The following is a 22,704-nucleotide window of genomic DNA, read 5'->3' on the forward strand; positions in this document are numbered from 1 at the left end:
GTTGCACCCAAAGTATCTGCCTAGAAGTTCAGCAACTACACACGTTCATGTAGAACATAGTTCCAATCAATAATGAACAGACGTGTGTGCAAATTTGTGTTCCATCCAAGTGGTTTTGTTAATGTGCAGAGGTACTACCAATACCAGCATGTTCCAAGAAGTCAGACAAGATGTGTGCATATAGATTCAACATCATTAATTGCTGGCTATTCACTTTCCTTTTTATTATTTTTTGTAATTAATCGTTAAAGCAAACATTTTTATACGGTGGTAAAGCATTAGTATCATATAGTTGTTAATAAAAAACATGTTTCTATGCCTGGTTAAAGATGGAATGAAGGAGAATGAGAAAAGGGGAGAATAAGACGAGGAAGGCTAGAACGATTTGCGAAAGGTATAGGAACCATTATCCAGAAACCCATACCAAGATATTCTGATTCATGTAAAGTGTGTCCCCATAGGACTACATTTTTAACCAAATAATCCAGATTTCCTTTTTCTCTGTAAATAAAATTTCTGTAGTTTGTACATGATCAAACTAAGATATTAATTTAATCCTTTTTGGAGGCAATCCAACCTTTTGGGTTTATTTAATGTTTACGATGCTTTCTAGTAGACTTAATGTATGAAGACTCAGAAATTACAGAAAGAGCCATTTTCTAAAAAAACCCCAGTCTGATATTGGATAAGAGGTCCATCCTTACATGTATTGTATTGGCAGAAATCGTATTAAAGAAAATTCGATCATATGATGACATCTAGTCTCGGGAGATGTAATTTCTAATTCCTGATGCACATTAATCTTGAATCTATTATACTTCTGTGGATTGTATTTATTTAAACTAACTATTTTTGTTTTGTCTGCAGGTAGAGAGTCCAGTGCTGTCCTGTCTCCTAATAGGATTGGGTAAGTATTTATGTATAGGAGTCATCTCTTCCATGTCACAAGATTTCTGATGTAAGGCAAGATAAGCTTGGGGGAAGATTGTTGTAGTGTGAGATTTGTGTGTAGAGTAACAAATGATTTGTAACTGTGGGTTAACATAAAAGTAAAGGTTTAATCATGATTTTTTTTTTTTTAGTTCAGGTAAGATTTATTTGAAGCAACAATAGCAGGTACAACAATGGATCACAAACGTACAAGTTCAGCAGGACATCAAGCTGTAAGTACATAACCAAGAAATACATAAAGGAATCAAGTAAACAGTGAGAAAACATATATGTCATACACGGAAGAGCTAGGCATTCTCAATATCCACAATGCAAGCGAAAGATGTTGTGACGTACCATTTTCCTAGTCAATCAAATGTCTACGGCCTGATCTTGAATAGATTTTCCCATTCAGGGAGGTGGAGGCTCCTATCTTTCCAGTGTTGTGCAATAAGCCTACGGCGGAACAATCACTGATAACAATTTTGGCTGGGCGGGCTAACTGCACGGATGATCCATCCCAGAAGGTACCACAGTTTAGTAATTCCTCCTTGGTATGTAGCAGTATGTTTTTATTATTGACAGAACGCAGAAGGTGTGTAATGAACGTCCCCTCCATCCTGATTACACACCTCACCACATAGGAAAATCCTGGAGTCAATTGTGTAGCAGAGTTCTTGGTATAGTTAGTCCTAGAATAAAATAAATTGAAGCAGTCCTGTACTTATATATGGAGAGATTTAACAGAGGGGTCAGAAGCACCTGATCATTGCTCATACAGTTATCTGCTACATCGTTCCACATCTATCTCTGACCTTCAAGGGCGACCTCTAACTATGGGCGACAGGAGGGCTTTATAAAACGATGTATTTTGTGACAGCTGTTCCTGCTGAACACCAAGACTGAGACACAGACCAACTGAGTGGACCTAAAGTAAGGAATGTTAACTGCTCTCCGGATTTTAAAGTAGGTAAACATTGGCGAAGAGCAGTGAAAGACGTCTTTTCAAGTTGGCAAAGGAAGCTATACTGTCACTCCAGATCTGCTCCCAAGGGCTAAATGCCATTCCAAACCAGGAATTAGGTGGGGTTGAAGCATATCAAGAGGGCAAGTTTTTTTGTTATACCATAAGCGGAGAAAGCGGGCCAAAGAGTCGCTTTAATAGTTTGATTCGCTAAGGTAGAAGATACCTCTGGGCTATTAATATGGTTGGTAATCTGGGCCTAAGCCCCCAGGCCCGGCTTCCAAAACCATGTATTGGGGGTAGTTCCGTTGCAAATTCTTGCATAGCTGATACAGCGCCTCATTATTGCCGGGAGTATCTAAGGGTCCAAACCTGAGACAATTGAATGCAGATAGTAAAAGTTGCATGTCCTGGTAAGCCATTCCCAAGTCTTTCGCCTAATGAGGTTGCAGTGGAGAGTCACTCAGAGTTACCGCCAATAAACACCTAAAAGTCTGGCTAGTGTCGTAAAAAAGGCCTTTGCTATTTTAATTCCCTGCACACACACACTACAATATTTTGGGTGCTATTACATTTAATATTTGGTATAGGCCTTCGGTCAGTGGGAGTGCTTCCAGACTAAATTTACACGAGCCCACGTAGAGAGGGGAATGTGGTACTCATAATAAGTCGATAATGGTCAGGCACCTGAACCGGCTAACAGTAAAGTGAAGGCTAGTTGTAGTGGCCAATGGTGTAGAAGTAAGGCTCCTCCAGGATCAAATCAAAAATAAGGACGATTTAGCCGGGTTGGTTTGCAGGCGAGACCTCCCCAAATTTGTTAGTAAGTATTAATAGTGCTTCAAGAGAAACCCAAGGTGTCACCCAGGTACACTAGAGTATCATCCTCATACATCTGAACTTTTTCCTCCCGCTTTCCTGTCAGGAGCCCCTTGATATGCGGGTTCTGCCGAATTGCCAGTCCCAATGGCTCAATTGCAAGGGCAAAGAGCAGGGGCGACAGAGGGCACCCCTGACGGGTGCCTCTGGATAGGGTAAAACTGTCGGTCTGAGAGGAATTAACTCGTAGTGAAGCAGTAGGGGCCCCGTACAGAATTTGAGTAAGCGAAGTAAAATATGGACCAATACCAAAGGCCTTCATTACTTTCCATAAATATGCCCATTGCACCGTGTCAAATGCTTTTGCTACATCTAAGGCTGCAAATCGCTCTCTGGCCCGAGTTAGAGTGGTCAATAGTGAGATTAAGCATGAGCCTTCTAACATTATGAGCTGTTGTTTTCCCCGGGATAAACCCCGTTTGATCCTCAGTGACCATATGTGGGATAACTTGCGCAAGTCGCCTGGCCAAGACCTTGGCCAATATCGTTAACGTCAGCCGTGAGAAGAGATATAGGCCTATAGGAGTCTGGGCTTGTTAAGTCCTTGCCTGGTTTAGGGAGGAGTATGATGGTGGCTTCATACATAGATGCCGGGAGCAGTTTTTTTTGGAGAGCAACCCATATGTTTTTTGGAAGAGGAGAGCCAAAGTGGCAGCATGTCTTTTTATAAATTTCTATGGGCAACCCGTCGCGCCAGGAGCTTTACCCACTGGAAACGACTCTATAGCCTCCACAATCTCAACTACCGTCAATGGCTGATCTAGGAATTCCTAAATTCCTCAGTTAGGCTGAAATCTCAGGGATTGTAAAAACTCATCCACCACCAGGCACCCATCAGGTAATTTAGAGCTGTACAAGTTAGCATAGTAATGAGCTATCAATCGCTTAATCTCCTCTGGGTCTGACGACAACTCAGTTGCAGTCTTTCTGATATGAGTAATTACTGGGGGGGGAAGTCTGTTCTCTCGTAAGCAGTGCTAACATTCTACCTGCTCTCTCCCCCTGCTCCAACACCCTGGCTTTGGTAAACAGGTGCCTATGCTGCGACCTTTCCCACATATGCTGCGAATAGCTGTCCTGAAGTTGTTTTAAGCAGGTGTATTGCAAAGGGGTAGGGGAGACAGCAAGTTGGGCTTCAGCACGTACTATATCACTCTCTAGTTGGGTTTGTTGTTGTCTAGACTGCTTCTTATACCCTATAATCTCATTATTTAGCTGGCCTCGTAAGTACGCTTTAAAAGAATCCCATAATACATTCAGGTCCTTCCAGTGTCAGCATTTGAGTTTGGAAAAATTCCTTGAGCATTACCTCGTGCTCCTTATTCATTGTCAAGGATTTTTAACCAAACTGGGTTTAGTGCCCACCTATTCTGCGGCTGTACAACACCTACACTAAGAGTAAGCTCTAAGGGAGCATGATCTGTTATACCCCTAGGAAGGTATGCTGCTCTCTGCACAGAAGCAAGAGAAGTATCGTTCACAAAAGCAAAGTCTATTCTGGATAGCACTAAGTGTGATGTCGAAAAACAGGAATACTGTCTATCGTGTGGATGAAGGTGCCTCCATACTTCAGTAAGCCCCACACCTCTCATCAGGGCAGCTAAGTTAGAGCTGGTATCTACAGTACTATGTGGGCGGATTCGCAGCCTGTCCAGATCAGTATCAAGCAGGGAGTTAAAATCCCCAGCTGCGATAACCCGTGCATGGGGGTGTTGGGCCATAAATTGAATAAGTTGTCTGACACAAGTAGGATCATAAGGAGGCGGGATGTACACATGGCAATGATATACTCCTGATGAATAAACCTTAGCATGCCAGAAAAATGTATCTCCCCTTAGCATCTGATTGGACTCCCAGTAGCTGAAAAGGGACGTGTTTGGCCACCAGAGTCGCCCACACCTGAAGAGTGCGTACTATAGGTTGCATGGAAGTGGAGGCCTACCCAGGGTTTTTAAGAGAAAGTATTTTACTACCGGTCAAATGCGTTTCCTGTAAAAGAGCCAATGCCCACACCCCTACGTTTCAGGTAGTCAGTAACCAGCCGTCTTTAATGGGATGATTCATACCCCGCACATTCCAACTAACTAGGGTCAAAGGTCATGGTGGCTTTTAATCTCCCTGGTAACAAAATTTGCGTATCTGCATTGTTGTCGACATCAACCTCCCTGAACCATGTTCTGTGCATAGAAGAAACTGTTACAAAAAAATCCCATAATCTGTCCCCTAACCCTCCCTTTCTACCCAGATTCCCCAACAGTAGGTAGAATGTTACCCATAACCTAAGTGAGAGGTCACTCCGGGGTGGCCAAAACAGGGAAACGTAAAAACGAGCTAAAAGTATAGCCATTGAACAGCTCCCAAACGTGCCCTCCGTCCAAGTCCAGAGACATAATGTCCACATACGCAAAAGTGTCAACAGCATAATACACCCCCATGAAAATCAAATAGCCAACTGCCCAAACGACAAGTAAGGGGGTAAAATATGCCTTAGCGGCCCTTACTACCAGTCCCGTGCTTGAATCCGAGGCCCAACACAAAGTGGTGGCGCAAAAGATATCCGGAATGCAGGGCCGCCACATAAAGGAAACCCATGGACAAAGCGAGGACAGGGCTCCAACAAGAAAACCACCTCCAGGGCCAGTTACTGTGGATCCGGGTGATCCGGGTCACCCCTGCGCCCGTTGCGATCAAGCCAGTCGTTGAGGTCTCGTGGGGAGGTAAAAAGTGGGGTAATTCCATCAACGGAGATCCTCATACGTGCGGGTACATCATGGCATACTGTAAATTGAGCGCCCTCAATCTCCTCTTGCTTTCAGCAAATTGGGCTCTCTGCTTTTGTATTTCCGCTGAGAAATCCGCATAAATAGACACATTGCTGGCTTGATATGTAATGCTGCCTTTCTCTCTAGCCAATTTCAAAAATTTGTCACGATCCCTCGCATTCAGCAGGCGTACAATTAGTGGTCGCGCAGGAGTACCTGGAGGCCCGCGTCTAGTAGGGACCCTATGGGCCCTCTCTATGGCGAATGTCGTGGAGAGATTGTGAGTCCCAAAGGTATCTTTAAGCCATAGTTCCAGGAAGGTTTCCGGACTGTCCCCCTCCGCTCCCTCTGGAAAACCCACAAATCGTAGGTTATTTCGGCGGAGCCTATTCTCCATATTATCAGCTTTAAGCTGGGCCTGTTTCAGAGACTGTTGTAGCTGCTGCACCGTGTTAGGCAATGGCAGGCAAGTATCTTCCAGCATGCTAATCCGCTGCTCCGCCATCTTGGCGCGCTCCCTGATTTCTGCATATCATGTTTAATGATAGAAAGATCTACCTTGATCTCTTCCGTCGTAGCGGTAATCAGGGAAGCACATGTTTCTCTCGTGGATCGGATCTCCGCCAACAAATCCGAGAGCGTAGGCTCAGCCCGTTCCGACTGCGATGCAGGGTCATCTGGGTCCGGGGAACTAGGCCGAGAGGGAGAGGCGCCATCTTGCGCAGACTTGCCGTCTCTGGCAAATTTTCCCAGCTTCGCCGCCGCCTCAGAGGCCCGTTTTTGAGCTCGGTTTTGGCCCATCAGATGTCTGGGAGGTAGTTGATCCCAGGGGTGCTCCACTGTATCAGTCGAATGCGGATCTGTCAGGTAAATTCAGGAGTTTGGGCACCGGAGCTCTCAACAAGTGCGACTGCTCACATCAAGCTGCAGGCCACGCCCCCGTTTTATTAGTGATTTACATAGTAACATAGTAGGTTAGGTTGAATACTCATTTTCTGCTGGATATTTTGCGACAACCCCTAAGCTTAGCTTCTCAACAGCTGCTCAGAGCCTACTGAGCATGTGAGTGTCACAGACACTTCCAAGATGGTGATCCCCCTGTGTTTGAAGTCCTGGATCATTGCTGCTATTGAGAAGCCGAAACTTTAGGCTGGTTCAATATAGAAAATATGGCAATTTTCACCATATTAATTCTTAGGGTTTAGTTCTCCTTTAAGTGTAAAGGGGTAGGGAGAGTGTGTGATTATATATACACTCATTATACATATATACAGTATATTCATTGACCCTTACAAATTGTCACATTAAGATATTAAGTGTGCCCTCTTACAAGTTATCCTTAATTTACTAATTGTTGGACTTGTGTAATGTATTTGCTGCAACATATATATACGTCTATTCAACCTTAAATGTCCCGCCGTATGCAGATTAGCCTGACCGAAGACCTCTAACGAAGTTGCACTAGGATTTGCTTGCTTTGCCGAAATAACGCTACAGAAAATTAGCCAGCGTTTGGCGCCCTGGACACAACTTTAAATGTGACCGAATTTTCGCCTGGCAAAGTGTTGCGATGACTGTGAATTTTCACCGCTTAGTAAATTTACCCCTAAAGTTCTTTTGCATTCAGCCAATTATCAATATATTAAAACAGGAATTATTTTGTCCATATATTGCAATACAGTCAATAACGGTCTTTCCGTTTATTTGGCTCTCCATACCTCAATTCTACTAAAGAAAATTGTTTTTTTTGCCTCCTATACCGATCTATTACATCTAAGTTAGGGTCAAGTACACGGTACTGTTAAGAAAAGGAAACCATTGTTAAAAATGTGACTTATTGTAATATAATGGAGACTGCCTTCCTGTAATTTGGAACTTTCTGGATGACCTGTTTCCAGATAACGGATCCCACACCTGTATATTCAAACTGGCCAAATATGTCAAAGTCATCCCTGGTCTGGCCAGTCCTACACTCACTTCATTATACTTCTTTATTATATATTTTACACAGGGACTAAATTATACCTGCAACTGTATGTATGCTGGGTGAAAACAAGCAAACATAACAAACAACCAGAAAAAAACAGGCGTCAGCACCCTAATTTGCACATTCACAGCTAAATTTGCATCATTCGTAAACTCAGTTTGCCAGCAAAGTCACATGACAGTCAGGGGTTGGAGAAACAGTTTTAGGGATATAGATTCCTATACTGCAACTCTAATAAACAGATCAGGAAGGTTTAGGGACACTAAAGCCAAACATAAAGCTGCCCCATTGAGGCCTCCAGTGCACTATAGAAATTGACTTTAAGGGTGGTTCACATTTAAGTTAACTTTTAGTATGTTATAGAATGTCTAATTCTACGCAACTTTTCAATTGGACTTCATTTTTTTATAGTTTTTGAATCATTTGCTTTCTGTATTATTTCTTTATAATACACAACCCAAGTGCACCAAGCCTTTCCTTCTCCTTTAAGTAAACATTGCCCTTTTACATATCTTGCCTTGAACCACCATTTTGTGATGGTCTGTGTGCTGCCTCAGAAATCACCTGACCATAAATACTACAGCTCTAACTGAAACAGGAAGAAGTGTGGAAGCAGAACAGAACTCTGTCTTATAATTGGCTCATGTGACCTAACATGTATAGTTTGTTTGTGTGCACCGTGAATCATACGATCCCAGGGGGCAGCCCTTATTTTTCAATATGGCAGTTTTCTATTTATGATTACCCAATGGCACATATAGTACTACTAAAAAAGTATATCATTATGAAAATGGTTTATTTACATCAAGCAGGGTTTTACATATGAGCTGTTTTATGCAATATACTTTTATAGAGACCTACATTGTTTGAGGAGCATAGGTTTCCTTTAAAATGCTGAGAAGCTACACAAAACTGTATAGTCTGATGCAATAAGTAGGTTCAATTTATTATAATATGGTGTGTGTTTGACAATAATAATATATTACTTCAGTGTCTATATACTTTATTTTTACAGATTGCATGACTGGCTGGACTATAACTTTCAAGATTCTCCAGCATATTGGGAGCTATTGTCTAACAACCATAAAGAATGCTGCACAATAACCCCCATATGTAACAAAAGGCACAAAGTTTGCACAAGTGTGGTGACCTGTAGCAACCAGTTTGCTTTTAAAAAGGTGACATTAAATGCTACCTGCTGATTGGTTGCTATAGGTGATTAGACCTTTGAAAATTTGGTGCCTTTAATTATATAATCCCCTATATCTCCAATTAATGCAAGAGGATCTTCCAGTAAAAATCTTGTCAGCCTCTTCCTACCAGTCCCCTACCCATCCCTTAACTCAGGGGTCCCCAACCTTTTTTTTACATGTGAGCCAAATTTGAATGTAAAAGAATTTAGAGAGCAACGTAAGCATGCAAAAATGTTCCTGGGGGTGCCAAATATGGACTTTGATTGGCTATTGGTAGTCTCTATGTGAACTGGGAGGCTACAGGAGACTCTGTTTGTCAGCACCCATTATTTTGTGCATCTTAAGCTTGCATTCATGTCAGAAATTCAAAAATAAGACCACTGGGAGCAACATCCAATAGGTTGGAGAGCAACATGAGCCGCTGGTTGGGGATCACTGCCTTAACTCATTTAAAAGCTCAAGTCAGGGATTCTTGATTTACACAGTCCACAGCAGGGCCCTGTACTTACTGCCGTATGTCATATGATACAGACTGTGCCGCAATGTACAGTACTCATCGATGTTGTGCTCAACACCTTACACTGGATTTTATTTGGCCGCAAGGTACAGAGCACAGCCAGATCAAATTACTTTTTAAATAAGAACGAAGGTCCACTTGGAAAGAGACTGATATGAATAATGTATATTATTCAGAATATTCTTCCTCTTTTCTTCTAATCGGAATGGGTGAGCTTCTGTCAGCTGGAAAGACCTACTGGTAAATAAAGCATATTACCCCATAAGTGCCTCTTCTCTGGCCAAGCCTGGGCTGCTTTGATTTTTTTTGTCCAGACTGCTTTGATTTTTTTTGCCTAGGCTGCTTTTTACTCCCAGTCCGGTCCTGTCCAGTAGTGATGTGCAGTGAATCCGCAGTGACCCGTGGGTTTAACTCCAGTTGGGTGGGTTGAAATTTGGCCAACTATTTCAGGTTAGGGTTAAGGAAGTACACTCCTCTTCTGCTCTTGAACATTCCCTGCCTTTTATCCGCACACAGAAGTAGCATAGTAGAATGAGAAGACGTGGGTACAGATTAGGAGCAGGTCCTACAATGGCAACATTTTGCAGGTTAGGGTCAGGTGCGGGTCGAGTTTTACCTGACCCTCACATCACTAGCCCTACAGAGCATTTGTTTTTTAGATGGAGTCAATGAAAACCAGAGGGAATCAGAAAAAAGACAAATATGTCTTAAAATAAAGTAATAGAATAAGCCATTCTATAACAGTTAATTTAAAGGTGAACCACCCCTTTAATGGCACACTGTTCATTAAAGGCATATTTATTAACATTGGAGATAAACTCCACCAGTGATGTTGCCCATAGCAACCAATTAGCCATTAGCTTTGAACAGTCACGTACAAGTTCCAAAACAAAAGCAAAGATCTAATCGGTTGCTATAGGCAACATCACTGGTTATATTTGTCTCCAATGTTAATAAATATGCCCCCTACTAGATTAGATGAATGAGGGTTAAGTTTACCACACACTGGACCTTTCCAGTACACTATGTAACAGGACAGATCCCCAAACTGCATTTAAAATGTCTTTATTATTGGCACTAGGCAGAGACTTGCAGCATCTCAAGTCCCATGGGAACATAACAAAGAGTCATACAAGCTGTATCAGTGTCCAGGGCAGCTACAAAAAAGTAATTTTTAGCACAGTTTGGTGCTGTTTTACTAAATATGGCATTCCCCCAACATTATTTGGATTAGAATTCTCTAGCAAATGATGGAACTGCTTCAACAGCCGGAATTCCCTCAGTATTAACAGCAATAAAACCAAACTCATGAAAGGGAAGATTTTATTATTCCATTTATTTGAATAAAACTGTGATACAATCCGTCTGTCATGTCACCAGAAAAAGGAAATACCTCTAAAGTAGAAATAAAATAGTCCTACAACTGTTGTACAGTTAGGACACTCCAAACTGTTCACTCATTGGGGGAAATTTACTAAAAGGCGAAGTGACTAATGCTGGCGAAAATTCGACAAAATGATGTAATTTCGGAACTTCACAGGCGCTGGCGTAACTTCGCTAGCGAAGGAGATAGATTCTAGCGGTACTTCACACACTAATGCCAGGCAAAGTTGCGCTCTGGCGAATGAGTGTAACTACGTTAATTCACTAAGATTGGGATTTGACTGAACGTTACCTCTTGCGCCAGACTTGCCTTCGCCAGCTCAGACCAGGCAAAGTGCAATAGAGTAGATAGGACCTGGTCAAAAAATAGATGAAATTCCCAAAAAAATAGATGAAATCCCAGAAAATGGAGTCTTTTACTTTTTACAGGGTAATAGGCTGCAAAAGTTTGTAATTTTATTTTGGGATAACCAGCTTCCCCCCTACATTTCCTTACATATGGCACATAAACTATACAGTGGGATCATGTGTAGAGCAATATAACAACTCTAGTTTACTTTATTAAGGTTCCCTGTGTAGTGTAATGTATTGGCTGCAACATATAAGTCCGTTTAACTTCCTGGCGTATGCAAATTAGCCAACGCTAACTTAACTTCGCTTTGATTGCCACAGTAACGCTAGCGCAACTTCGCAAGTATTCGGCGCCCTGAACCCAACTTCGGATTTCTCTGTAATAACACAATAATGCCATGTCCTTGATTCCAGCTAATATATAATTAATCCTTTATAAAGGCAAAATCATACTATTGGATTTATTTATTGTTTAAATGATTTTTAAGAAGACTTAAGGTATGGAAATTATGAAAAGGTTATAAACCCCAGGTCCCGAGCATTCTGGATAGCAGGTCTCATACCTGTACCAACTCTTATGTGAATATTTTATCAATAAACTGCAATACTAATGCAATAACTTAACTTATTTTTAAATGCCATTGTGGGATGTTTCCTGTTAGCCCATTATACATTGTGTTCCAGATATCGGTGCATCCAATGCCTTGTGGCATCTCCAACAAAGGTTATGCGGTGTGTCCCCTGAAACAAAACAAAGAAAGAAAGGTAAGAACATTGTTAAAACCATTGTTAAAACAAATTGTATCTACTGGATTAATAAACAAAGTACAGATATGGGATCCTTTATCTGGAAACCCTTTATCCAGAAATCTACAAATTACCGAAAAGACCTTTTCCAATAGACTCCATTTTATTCAAATAATCCAAATTTTTAACAATGATTTCCTTTATCTCTGTAATAGTAAAACAATAGCTTGTACTTGATGCAAACTAGGGATGCACTGAGTCCACTATTTTAGGATTCAGCCAAATTCCTAACCCTTTGTGAAAGATGTGGCCAAATACCAAACCAAATCAGAACCATAATTTGCATATGTAAATTAGGGAAAGGAGGGGGATGCAGAACTGCATGTCCACTGTGCAGTTAAATTCGTTTTTTTACTTTCTTTTGTCTTCTATTTTATGTAGGGTTTTTATAACCCAATAAAATATTTCATTATAAAACATTTTTGATTTCTTTGTTTGTATGCTGAAAAGCCATGTGATTTTTTTGGCTACAGATTTGGTTTTGCCAGGCACTTGGTTTCAGCCGAATCCAAATTCTGCTAAAGAAGGCTGAATCTTTACCGAATTCTGAAATGAATCCTGGATTCTGTGCATCCTTAATCCAAACTAAGATATAATTAATCCTTATTGGAAGCAAAACCAGCCTATTGGGTTTATTTAATGTTTACATGATGATCTCGTAGACTTAAGGTGGGGAGACCCAAATAACAGAAAGAGCTGTTGCTCTGTTTCAGAGTGCAGAGACCCAATTTTGCTTCATGAATATAGAGCTACCTGGAAAGGTAGTTGCTCTATTAATGAGTGTAGGAGGTAAGTAGACATCCTCCACTTGTCCCCTACCCATATCCTCTCATGCAGGTCGCATCATGGCCCTGTACTTGGCTGTCCTATGGCAGCCTTGTGCCCACTGACACAGCGTTCTGTACCCAATCAGTTCCACCACACAATTCCCCTCTTTTAAGAAAACTTTAGGGCCAGACATAGACCACCTGGCTAATGGAGCTGCTGTGTTGCTGTGCCTACATCAGTAAATATATTTTCTGGAATTGTACTCCACCCCCTCACATTCTTGGCAGGTGCCCCTAATGCCTTCCCATTGTTTCAGTCTGCTACCTTGCCCTTAAAGGGTTTGTTCATCTTTGAGATAACTTTTAGTATGATGTAGAGAGTGATGAATCTGCACAGGGGGCTAAGTTAAGACATAGGGGCATTTGCCCAGAGTAGCAGCTAGGCTGGGGGGGGAGGGAAGGGGGTCTATGTAGGGTAGGGGGTTAGGGATTTTTAACTTTAGGGTTTAGTTCTCCTTTAATTGCTGAAGTGAAGGAAGAGGACCCAAAGAATACCAAAGATTCGGAATATGACACCCATGAGCTCCGCTGCGCTTACTCTGCACCAATACATGAGCAAAGTATTTGGGACACTTTCAGGGGTAATGAACTATGAAGGGGGGGGGGAAGCAGGGAGGGGGACTATCTAGGATCTGCCAATCCATAGTCCTGGGTATCATTCTCCCTCAGTTGTACTCACCTCCCTCCCTTCCTGACTGTCACTCTCCCCTACCTTTATCCCCTGCCCTTACCCTCCGCTGCTCTCCCTGCCCTCCCCACTGTTATGGCACATGGACACGCACATTTGTGCACGATCAGAGGGTAATGTGGCCCTTGGGTTAAGTTGAGAACAGATATCCAAATGTGTAGATTTCCGCACTTCCCTCGCCTTTCCTATGACAATTCCTGCTAGATGGTGCAAAAACTCTCTAGACGGTTGGCACACGTCAATCATAGTAATCACTGTTGAATGGAAGAGAGCAGCACAACACCAATTTGTTGCAGGTGGGGAGCTTCCCCATTTTTTTTCACCACCAAAAAATCAACGTTTCGGGGGGGTTTTCACCCACCCTTCATCAGGATAAACACACAGTGCACACCATAACCTTATAAAGCCCATTAGGCCACACCCACCAACCACATGTTCCAAAGTTCCTGTATGGATCCAAATTGAGGCTTGGTACTCAGTCCTGTCCCACCCTCATATGAGGGTCCATTTTGTAGTGTCACGAAAAAGTAAAGATTTTCTTCTCAATAAATCAATTCAAGAATGTCCGTGTCAAGCATCAGTTAAACATCAGTTAAACAAAATATCACAGTGCAGAAAGTAATGCACCCAGACTACAATGGTATAAATGATTATATAACATCTTGTGGTATAATTACTCACAGCCAGCTGGGTTTTTTATCATTAGCTCTATCATTTCTCTTCACCCTCTGGCCAGTTTATCTGTGAAAAGTAAAACAGTGTTACAAACTTTTGAAAAATACATATTATAAGAAACAATTTAGACTGAAATGTTCATTAAGACCTTTAGGATACAATGTTTCCAGTTTCCAGATCCAGAAAGCCTCCCTCTTCAGTAAAGCTAATTTTTTATCAGTTACATTACTTGGAGACACCCAAACCTCTTCCAAAATTTGCCATCGTATTTGTGAAACTGTGTGTCTTTTCTCAAAAAAATGCTTAGCAAGGATGGTCTCTTTTTTTACCTTATCCTTAATCTTATCGTCCTCCATTTTCTCTTCCGGCTTATAATTTCTTATGACACTTTTATGCTCGTTCAGTCTTAGCCTAAATGCCCTTTTTGTTTGCCCTATGTAGCCTAAGCCACAGGGGCATTTTAACAGGTAAATCACCCCTTCTGTATTGCAAGTTGCAAAGCCTCTAAGTTTAATGGGATTCCCTCTGCTTGGATGGGTGCAGACTTCCCCCTTTATAATCCCATTGCAATGGCTACAATTCATACATGGAAATGTACCCACCCTTTTCGTTTGTTTTTTTGTAATTAGAGGGTTCCTAACATCTGTCCTGGTTAGATGATCACCAATACTTTTGCCTTTTTTGTAAGAGAATAATGGGACCTCAGTGAAAAGTTTCCCAAATGTTTTGTCATTCTGCAAAATGGGCCAATGTTTTTTTATCACCTTTTTAATCAGGGCACTATGGGGACCATAGGTTGTAACACAAGGAATCCCTATGTTTTTCTGTTTGTCTTTTTTCTTTTCAAGTAAATCATCCCTTTTAAGGGTCGCTACTTTCTGTGTGTAACCTTCCAGTTCTGCCTTACCGTACCCCCTTTGTGTAAATTTTTCAACCAATTCTTTTGCCTGGTTTCTATAAAGGTCATCCGACGACGTTATGTGTCTTGCTCTCATAAACTGGCTTTTGGGGAGCCCCTTGACTGTGCCAATGGGATGGAAACTATCCCTCCGTAGCGTGTACAGGTAACTTTCTGTGATGGGAATTTCATCACAGATGTATACAAGAAACCAACGGATAGAAACAACACGCTACGGAGGGATAGTTTCCATCCCATTGGCACAGTCAAGGGGCTCCCCAAAAGCCAGTTTATGAGAGCAAGTAGTGCCCTGATTAAAAAGGTGATAAAAAAACATTGGCCCATTTTGCAGAATGACAAAACATTTGGGAAACTTTTCACTGAGGTCCCATTATTCTCTTACAAAAAAGGCAAAAGTATTGGTGATCATCTAACCAGGACAGATGTTAGGAACCCTCTAATTACAAAAAAACAAACGAAAAGGGTGGGTACATTTCCATGTATGAATTGTAGCCATTGCAATGGGATTATAAAGGGGGAAGTCTGCACCCATCCAAGCAGAGGGAATCCCATTAAACTTAGAGGCTTTGCAACTTGTAATACAGAAGGGGTGATTTACCTGTTAAAATGCCCCTGTGGCTTAGGCTACATAGGGCAAACAAAAAGGGCATTTAGGCTAAGACTGAACGAGCATAAAAGTGTCATAAGAAATTATAAGCCGGAAGAGAAAATGGAGGACGATAAGATTAAGGATAAGGTAAAAAAAGAGACCAACCTTGCTAAGCATTTTTTTGAGAAAAGACACAGTTTCACAAATACGATGGCAAATTTTGGAAGAGGTTTGGGTGTCTCCAAGTAATGTAACTGATAAAAAATTAGCTTTACTGAAGAGGGAGGCTTTCTGGATCTGGAAACATTGTATCCTAAATGTCTTAATGAACATTTCAGTCTAAATTGTTTCTTATAATATGTATTTTTCAAAAGTTTGTAACACTGTTTTACTTTTCACAGATAAACTGGCCAGAGGGTGAAGAGAAATGATAGAGCTAATGATAAAAAACCCCGCTAGCTGTGAGTAATTATACCACAAGATGTTATATAATCATTTAAACCATTGTAGTCTGGGTGCATTACTTTCTGCACTGTGATATTTTGTTTAACTGATGTTTAACTGATGCTTGACACGGACATTCTTGAATTGATTTATTGAGAAGAAAATCGTTACTTTTCCGTGACACTACAAAATGGACCCTCATATGAGGGTGGGACAGGACTGAGTACCAAGCCTCAATTTGGATCCATACAGGAACTTTGGAACATGTGGTTGGTGGGTGTGGCCTAATGGGCTTTATAAGGTTATGGTGTGCACTGTGTGTTTATCCTGATGAAGGGTGGGTGAAAACCCCCCCGAAACGTTGATTTTTTGATGGTGAAAAATAAATGGGGAAGCTCCCCACCTGCAACAAATTGATTTTGTGCTGCTCTCTTCCATTCAACAGTGATTCCTTGGGTTAAATTCCCCTATGGTCTGAAAATCCCACTTGGTCGGAAATCCCCTGCTGTCGCCAGTTAAAGATGGCCATACACTTTAAGATCCGCTTGTTTGGCTATATAGCCAAAAGAGCAGATCTTTCCCAGATATGCCACTAATGGCAGGACTATACCGGGGTAATCCGAACATTCGGCCCTATTGCCAAATGATCGGATTATGACAAGGACAATGAGAAACAGAAAAACGCAAGGGACCAGTCCAATACACCAACCCCAATCCTATTTCTCCCACCATCTTTCTCCACAGCCCACACAATCCCTGCCCAAGCCGCTTTCTCCCACCACCCGCTTCACAAGCTCCACGGCCCATGTCAATTATATCAGTGCCAAGCCAAGGCTCACCGTGCTTCTGTGGGAGAGACGGTCACCTCAGAATCCCGCTGCTCACCGCTTTGCTTTAGGTGCCAGCGTCCAGGCTGCCTGTCTGACTCATTCCCTTGTTAGATACGGGGCTCTGCTATTAGCGCACAGGGATTCCCAGCACAGAGTACGGCTCTATTTTAAGCAAGAGCAACTCTCCAGGGGGAATATGCAGAATGCAGCCCGGTTCCAACGCTCTCGTCACTCATTGCACCGCTAGCTCCTGTACCTCATGCATTCCAAACCTGCCTCCTGTCATCTGACTACTGTTGCACTACAACTCGAAGAATCCCCCAACACTCAGGAAATAGCCACATGCACAAATACGGTATATTTTTTTTCCCCAGCTGCCTTTCACCCATACACACACACAGTTGTAGAGTATTTCCCCATTCACAATCAAGGTATTCTGCAGACTCTCTGCTCAGCACCAAGTACTCTACGAAAGGTAGATGGGCACCCAATACCATAAAGTGCCTTCACACAGGTATCTGAAACTACTGCAGCCCTGAGTCTCTGCAACCGGCACTGAATAGTTATGTCCAACAAAAGCTGGTGACGGTCTGATATCGTCAGATCGGCAATACATACAGAGATATTATCGGCAGCCGTCACAAAATTTCTAACCTGTCCGATCAACTGAACGACCGATCCACATCTCACGAAAAATGTCGGGACACTCCACACACGGCCGAAAATCAAATCTTTGCGTCTATGGCCAGCTTAAGTGTTGTACCTAAATTGGATAAAGGAGGGGGAGTGAGTCCTTTGTCCCTAGTGCAGTGTGTTCTGGCAGATTCCTGATTTGGCCAGAAGGTGTCAGTATTGCTCCATTTCTTCATAAAGTTGAGCTGCCATGTGCTCAGTATCAGTCTACTTCCTGGTTTCTCTCCGGTCCGGAGTGCTGGGACTGTAGACAAGATGTAGGGGCCTAAGGAATTGAGAGGCCCATGGAGGTCTTGGGGTCCAGGTCCCCCAAGCCTTGTGAGCTCAACCATGGAGGGTTTAGAGCTCAGATGAAGTGGAGAGAATGTGACAGGAGCCTTTGGATTGATTCCAGTAAAGGGGTATTTGTTTTGCTCGAATTGCGTATAGTGCTGGGAGCTGTGCCCTGAAAAATAAAGGTTTGTTGTATTTTCACTGCAGATAGAGCTGGGAGCTTTGCCCTGAAGATTAAAGCAAACTTCATGTGCTTGGATTGAGAATGTGGAGACACTGCGGAGCCGAGTCCCGGTGAGCCGAGCCGAGTCCCGGTGAGTCTAACTGAGGGAGGTATTGAAACTCCAGCGTGTTCCCTGGATGAAGACAAGTGTTGTCCGTGTGCCTGCTACGTGGGAGCAACTACTCTGTCAAACAGGAGAGGTATTCGGGCAGTTAGCACTACCTGGGGAAAGTTAATGGGGTGGTTCACCTTTAAGTTAACTTTTAGTATGTTTTATAATTATCAGTTCTAAGCATCTTTTCAACTAATCTTCATCATTTTTTTTTTATAATTTTTGATTTATTTGTCCTGTTTGTCTGACACTTTAAAGCTTTAGAAATAAATACAGATTTAGGGAGCACTATCAATCACACTCGAGAGGCAGTAAGATGGTGTGCAGGGTTAAACTGTAAATTGTAATACGTTCATTGTAATACTTTCATTAAGTCCCATTGGACCTAAAGCTTTCATCCGGAAAATCCACTCACTTTCTTTAGACAATAATGCTGTTTCTATGTCTCCACTTCTGATCCCAAGAGAAACTCTATAAAGACCCATGGCTCTAAGGTTAGTGCTAGAATTATTGTGGAATTCCAAAAAATGACGACTGACTGGTGGCAATTTGCGATTATGTTGTATCCATTCTGGTGCATTGTTTATACTGGACACATGTCCCAAAAGGCGTTTTTTAAAAGGCCTGTTGGTTTTACCAATATAAACCTTATTACATGGACAGGTCAGCATATAAATAACATTATCCGTAGTACAGGTAAAGGTCTGTGTGATCTGATGTCACTTACCAAATCATATGTCCAACACATCTCACACTGGTTTCAGTAAATTGGTTATTAACCCCCATTCATGCCCCGTGGTTATCCCAAGACCTTGTGATTGGTCTATTCTCTACCTCAAGGCTTAATTACAGTCCGTTTATCCCCCTGTTCTTAACAATTATTTAAATTTTTCTGGACTTTTGGTTTTTATTTAATTATTAATAAAAGTTAAGTTTTAATTGGTTCTTTGAGTCATCGGCTCCAACGATGGGGAGGTGCACCTTCTAGGGTTTGCTTTCCTTTCTTTTTTCTATTACACTTTAACAGCTTTCACATCTAAAGAACAAATGCTTTGTAAGGCAACACACTTGGGGGCTCGAGTGAAGTATTAGAAGGAAAAAAACTTAGAATTTCAAATGTTTTTTTGGCTACTTTGACCATCGAATGTGTTTTTTTTGGCTACTTCGACCATCGAATTGGCTACTTCGACCTTTGAATTGAACGATTCAAAATAAATATCGTTCAACTATTCAAACATTCGATAGTCGAAGTACTGTCTCTTTAAAAAAAACTTTGACCTCCTACTTCGCCACCTAAAACCTACTGAGCATCAATGTTAGCCTATGGGGAAGGTCCCCATATGCTTTCTAGGAAATTTCTGATCGAAGGAATTTTGTTCGATCGATGGATTAAAATCGTTCGATTCCAAGGATTTAATCATTCGATCGAACGATTATTCCTTCGATCGAGCGAATAGTGGTAAATCCTTTGACTTCGATATTTCGAAGTCGAAGGATTTAACTTCGATAGTCGAATATCGAGGGTTAATTAACCCTCGATATTCGACCAATAGTTAATGTGCCCCTTACGGTTATTGCTACTTTTTATTACTTGTCTTTCTGTTCAGGCCTTATTCATATTCCAGTCTCTTATTCAAATCAATGCCTGGCTTCTAGGGAAATTTAGATCCTAGTAACCATATTACTGACATGGCAAACTGGAGAGCTGCTGAATAAAAAGCGTAACTCAAAAACCACAAATAATTGAATAAACACCAATTGCAAATTGTCTCAGAATATCACTCTCTATATCATACTAAAAGTTAAAGGTGAACACCCCCTTTAAGAGCTCTTGGGGAAAGGAATTGTGACTCTCTTTATGAAACAGGAGTGCAGTGTGAGACTTTGCTTAGTAAGGACTGTGCCACACAGGTTCCCCAGGGCAATTGATTAATACTGTGTATTTGCACTTTTCTTCTCTGCCAGTTATATATTTTATATTTGTTTTACTGCAACAGTGGGATTAATCATTTGTTTTCTAGTGGGGCCACCCATAGGTGCATCCCTGGATCCCACTAAGTGGAGACACTGCCATGGAGAGACATTCCCAGTACCTTTTCATTGAGCAAAGGGGATTCAGGATCTGTGTATGGTAAGATATTAATGATGTATATCCTGTAATACAGGTGGTGGCCAAGATTGGGTTATATCACTTTCTGGTTGGCCCATCAAACTGTGCCAGTAGAAATCCCTTTAGAAGGGAGAATTTACATTAAAGGGATGGTTCACCTTTACTTTTAGTGTGTTATAGATTTTAAGCAACTTTTCAATTGGTCTTCATTATTTTTTATTATTATTTCTATTTTTTACTATTATTTTTTGCCTGACTCTTTCCAGCCTTCAAATAGGGATCACTGACCACATCTAAAAAACAAATGTTTTGTAAGACTACACATTAATTTCCAATGCAATAATTAAGGAGAGCACTTCGAAGCAATACTGCTGTGATTAGATTTTTATTCATAGACAACCATTCACACAACATGTTTCAGGCCTTGCGTGCCCTTTCTCAAGGCCCGAAACATGTTGTCGGTAGTCTAAGAATAAAAATTGAAACAGCAGTATTGCTTCGAAGGACTCTCCTTAATTAGTGGATTTGAGATACCTCCTAAGGGTGAGCGGTAGAGGCAGAGCGTAAGAACATCCCCCTGAAAACTACACATTTATTGTTATGGCCACTGTTTAATACTCCTCTTTCTATTCAGTCCCTCTCCTATTCATATTCCAGTATCAATGTATGGTTACTAGGGTATTTAGGACCCTAGCAACTGGATTGCTGAACTTGCAAACTGGAAAGTTGCTGAATAAAAAGTCAAAAACCACAACTTATAAAAATAAATAACAAATGCAAATTGTCTCAGAATATCACTCTCTACATAAAAGTTAATTTAAAGGTGAGCAACCCCGTTAAGAAATGCTTGTTTCATCAATCCAAAAACGCTTTCTCACTGCCAGAATTAAGACTGTAAACAGGCCTCCCCTTTTGTGGTATAATATTTTGATGTTGCAATAAATTAATATTTGTACTATGAACCCTCTACCTTTGTTAACATTGTAGATGCAACTTATAGGGGTAATACTTGTGTGATTTATAGCAACTGTAATGGGGCTTTCCCCATAATTAAATACGAAAGCTGAAACCTGTTAGGTTCAATGTAACCCTAAATATGAATTTGTTTTAATAAGGGGAACAACTGATGGAATATCCCATTTATCCAGATGAGACAGTTACATATATTTGGCAAGTGACTCAAGGAGATGCCCCATTGTCATCTGATCCACGTTGTCTAACAAGACTGAACTCCAGCTCCCTTAATCCACAGAAAGATTTATTATCTGAGCCTTTTGGACCTGCAAGATGGCGACTGTGAGCTCCGCTGAGCTTCTCTGCATTTATGGGTGAGAATTTCTTAAAGGAATTTTAAATTACGCTGAATGAGGCACTAAAATGTAAGAATCCCTTGAAATCCTCTTAAAATGTTGAGTTTTTCTGACAATTCTTAGCGGAAAAAAAAAAAGATTTGTGGAAAAGATCAAAATTTGTTTGTTAGTAAATAGCCCCCTTGTGTTGGTATCATGAGGCTAATAAAGAGCCTCCTGTACCACGTGTGTATATATATATATATATATATATATATATATTGTGATGTAAAATAACAGGTATTTTATATCAAAGTTGACACCTTTCTCTAGTGCATATTTACAATAGGTGAGCTGTAGGCACCCTCTGAGTGTGGCAAGTGTATTGTTGAGACACTCAGAAGCCACTTTGTGCTGTAAATGACACATTTTCTTACAAAAGACTACTGCATTGTAAACACTGTGTGGGCTACAGAGACATTCAGGCACCAGAACTACAGTTAAAATGGTAAAACATAAAATGTTCCATGATCCACCATAGTGTAGTGTAAAACTCATAGGGGAATGTACAATTGTTTTCACCACCAGTTGAACCCATAGGGGCAAACTAAAGGGCGAAGTGACTTCGCCAGCGTAGCGCAGGCTTAACTTAGCTAGCGAAGACAGTAGTGCTAGACAGTGCTAGAGAGTAGTGCAACGTTGCACTCTAAAGCCTGGCGGATTTCTCATCTCTAAATTGACTAAGATTTTACTGAGCGTTACCTCTTGCGCCAGACTTGCCTTCACCACCGATGACCAGGCGAAGTGCAATAGAGTAGGTAGGAGTTCCTCAAAAAACTCTTGCATATTTAAGGAGTGATAGGCTGCAAAAGTCTGTAAAAAATGTTTTGGGTACCCGGACTCCCCCATACATTTCCTACCATAAGGCAGATAAACTATACACCGGGCTCATGTGTAGGGCAATATAACAATTTGGATATAAAGAGTTTGGTTTGAATGGTCAAGCCTGTATTATAGTTATAGTATTTTTTTAATTGGGCCCTGCTTGGTTGTATGGAGCTTTATTATTTCCACTTGTAGTCCTGGCTGGATCAGCCTTTCATAAATACTTTATGTTGTTGCAAATATCAGTTTGTATAAGAACTGCATTTGATCTGTGTGTAAATTAATTTAAAGCAGTGGCCATTACCATTTCTAAGCATTGTTTTCCAGAGCCATAGTGAAAAACCTCCCGAGGGCACATCACCAGGTTTTGCCCT

At 41.3% G+C, this 22,704-nt stretch overlaps 1 protein-coding gene across 2 annotated transcripts in view; it reads left to right on the plus strand.

Moving 5' to 3' along the window:
* The window catches only part of LOC121401076, a 69,450-nt gene that overhangs the window by 37,665 nt on the left and 9,081 nt on the right, over positions 1-22,704 (plus strand). For both annotated transcript variants that reach the window (XM_041585445.1, XM_041585446.1), the window contains exons 18-20: positions 11,651-11,731; positions 20,068-20,177; positions 21,272-21,484. In XM_041585445.1, the coding sequence (XP_041441379.1) occupies positions 11,651-11,731; positions 20,068-20,150 (164 nt within the window). In that variant the 3' untranslated portion in view covers positions 20,151-20,177; positions 21,272-21,484. The remainder of the gene's footprint in view (positions 1-11,650; positions 11,732-20,067; positions 20,178-21,271; positions 21,485-22,704) is intronic.

Source organism: Xenopus laevis, chromosome 3L, assembly GCF_017654675.1.
Source record: "Xenopus laevis strain J_2021 chromosome 3L, Xenopus_laevis_v10.1, whole genome shotgun sequence".
NCBI lineage: Eukaryota > Metazoa > Chordata > Amphibia > Anura > Pipidae > Xenopus > Xenopus laevis.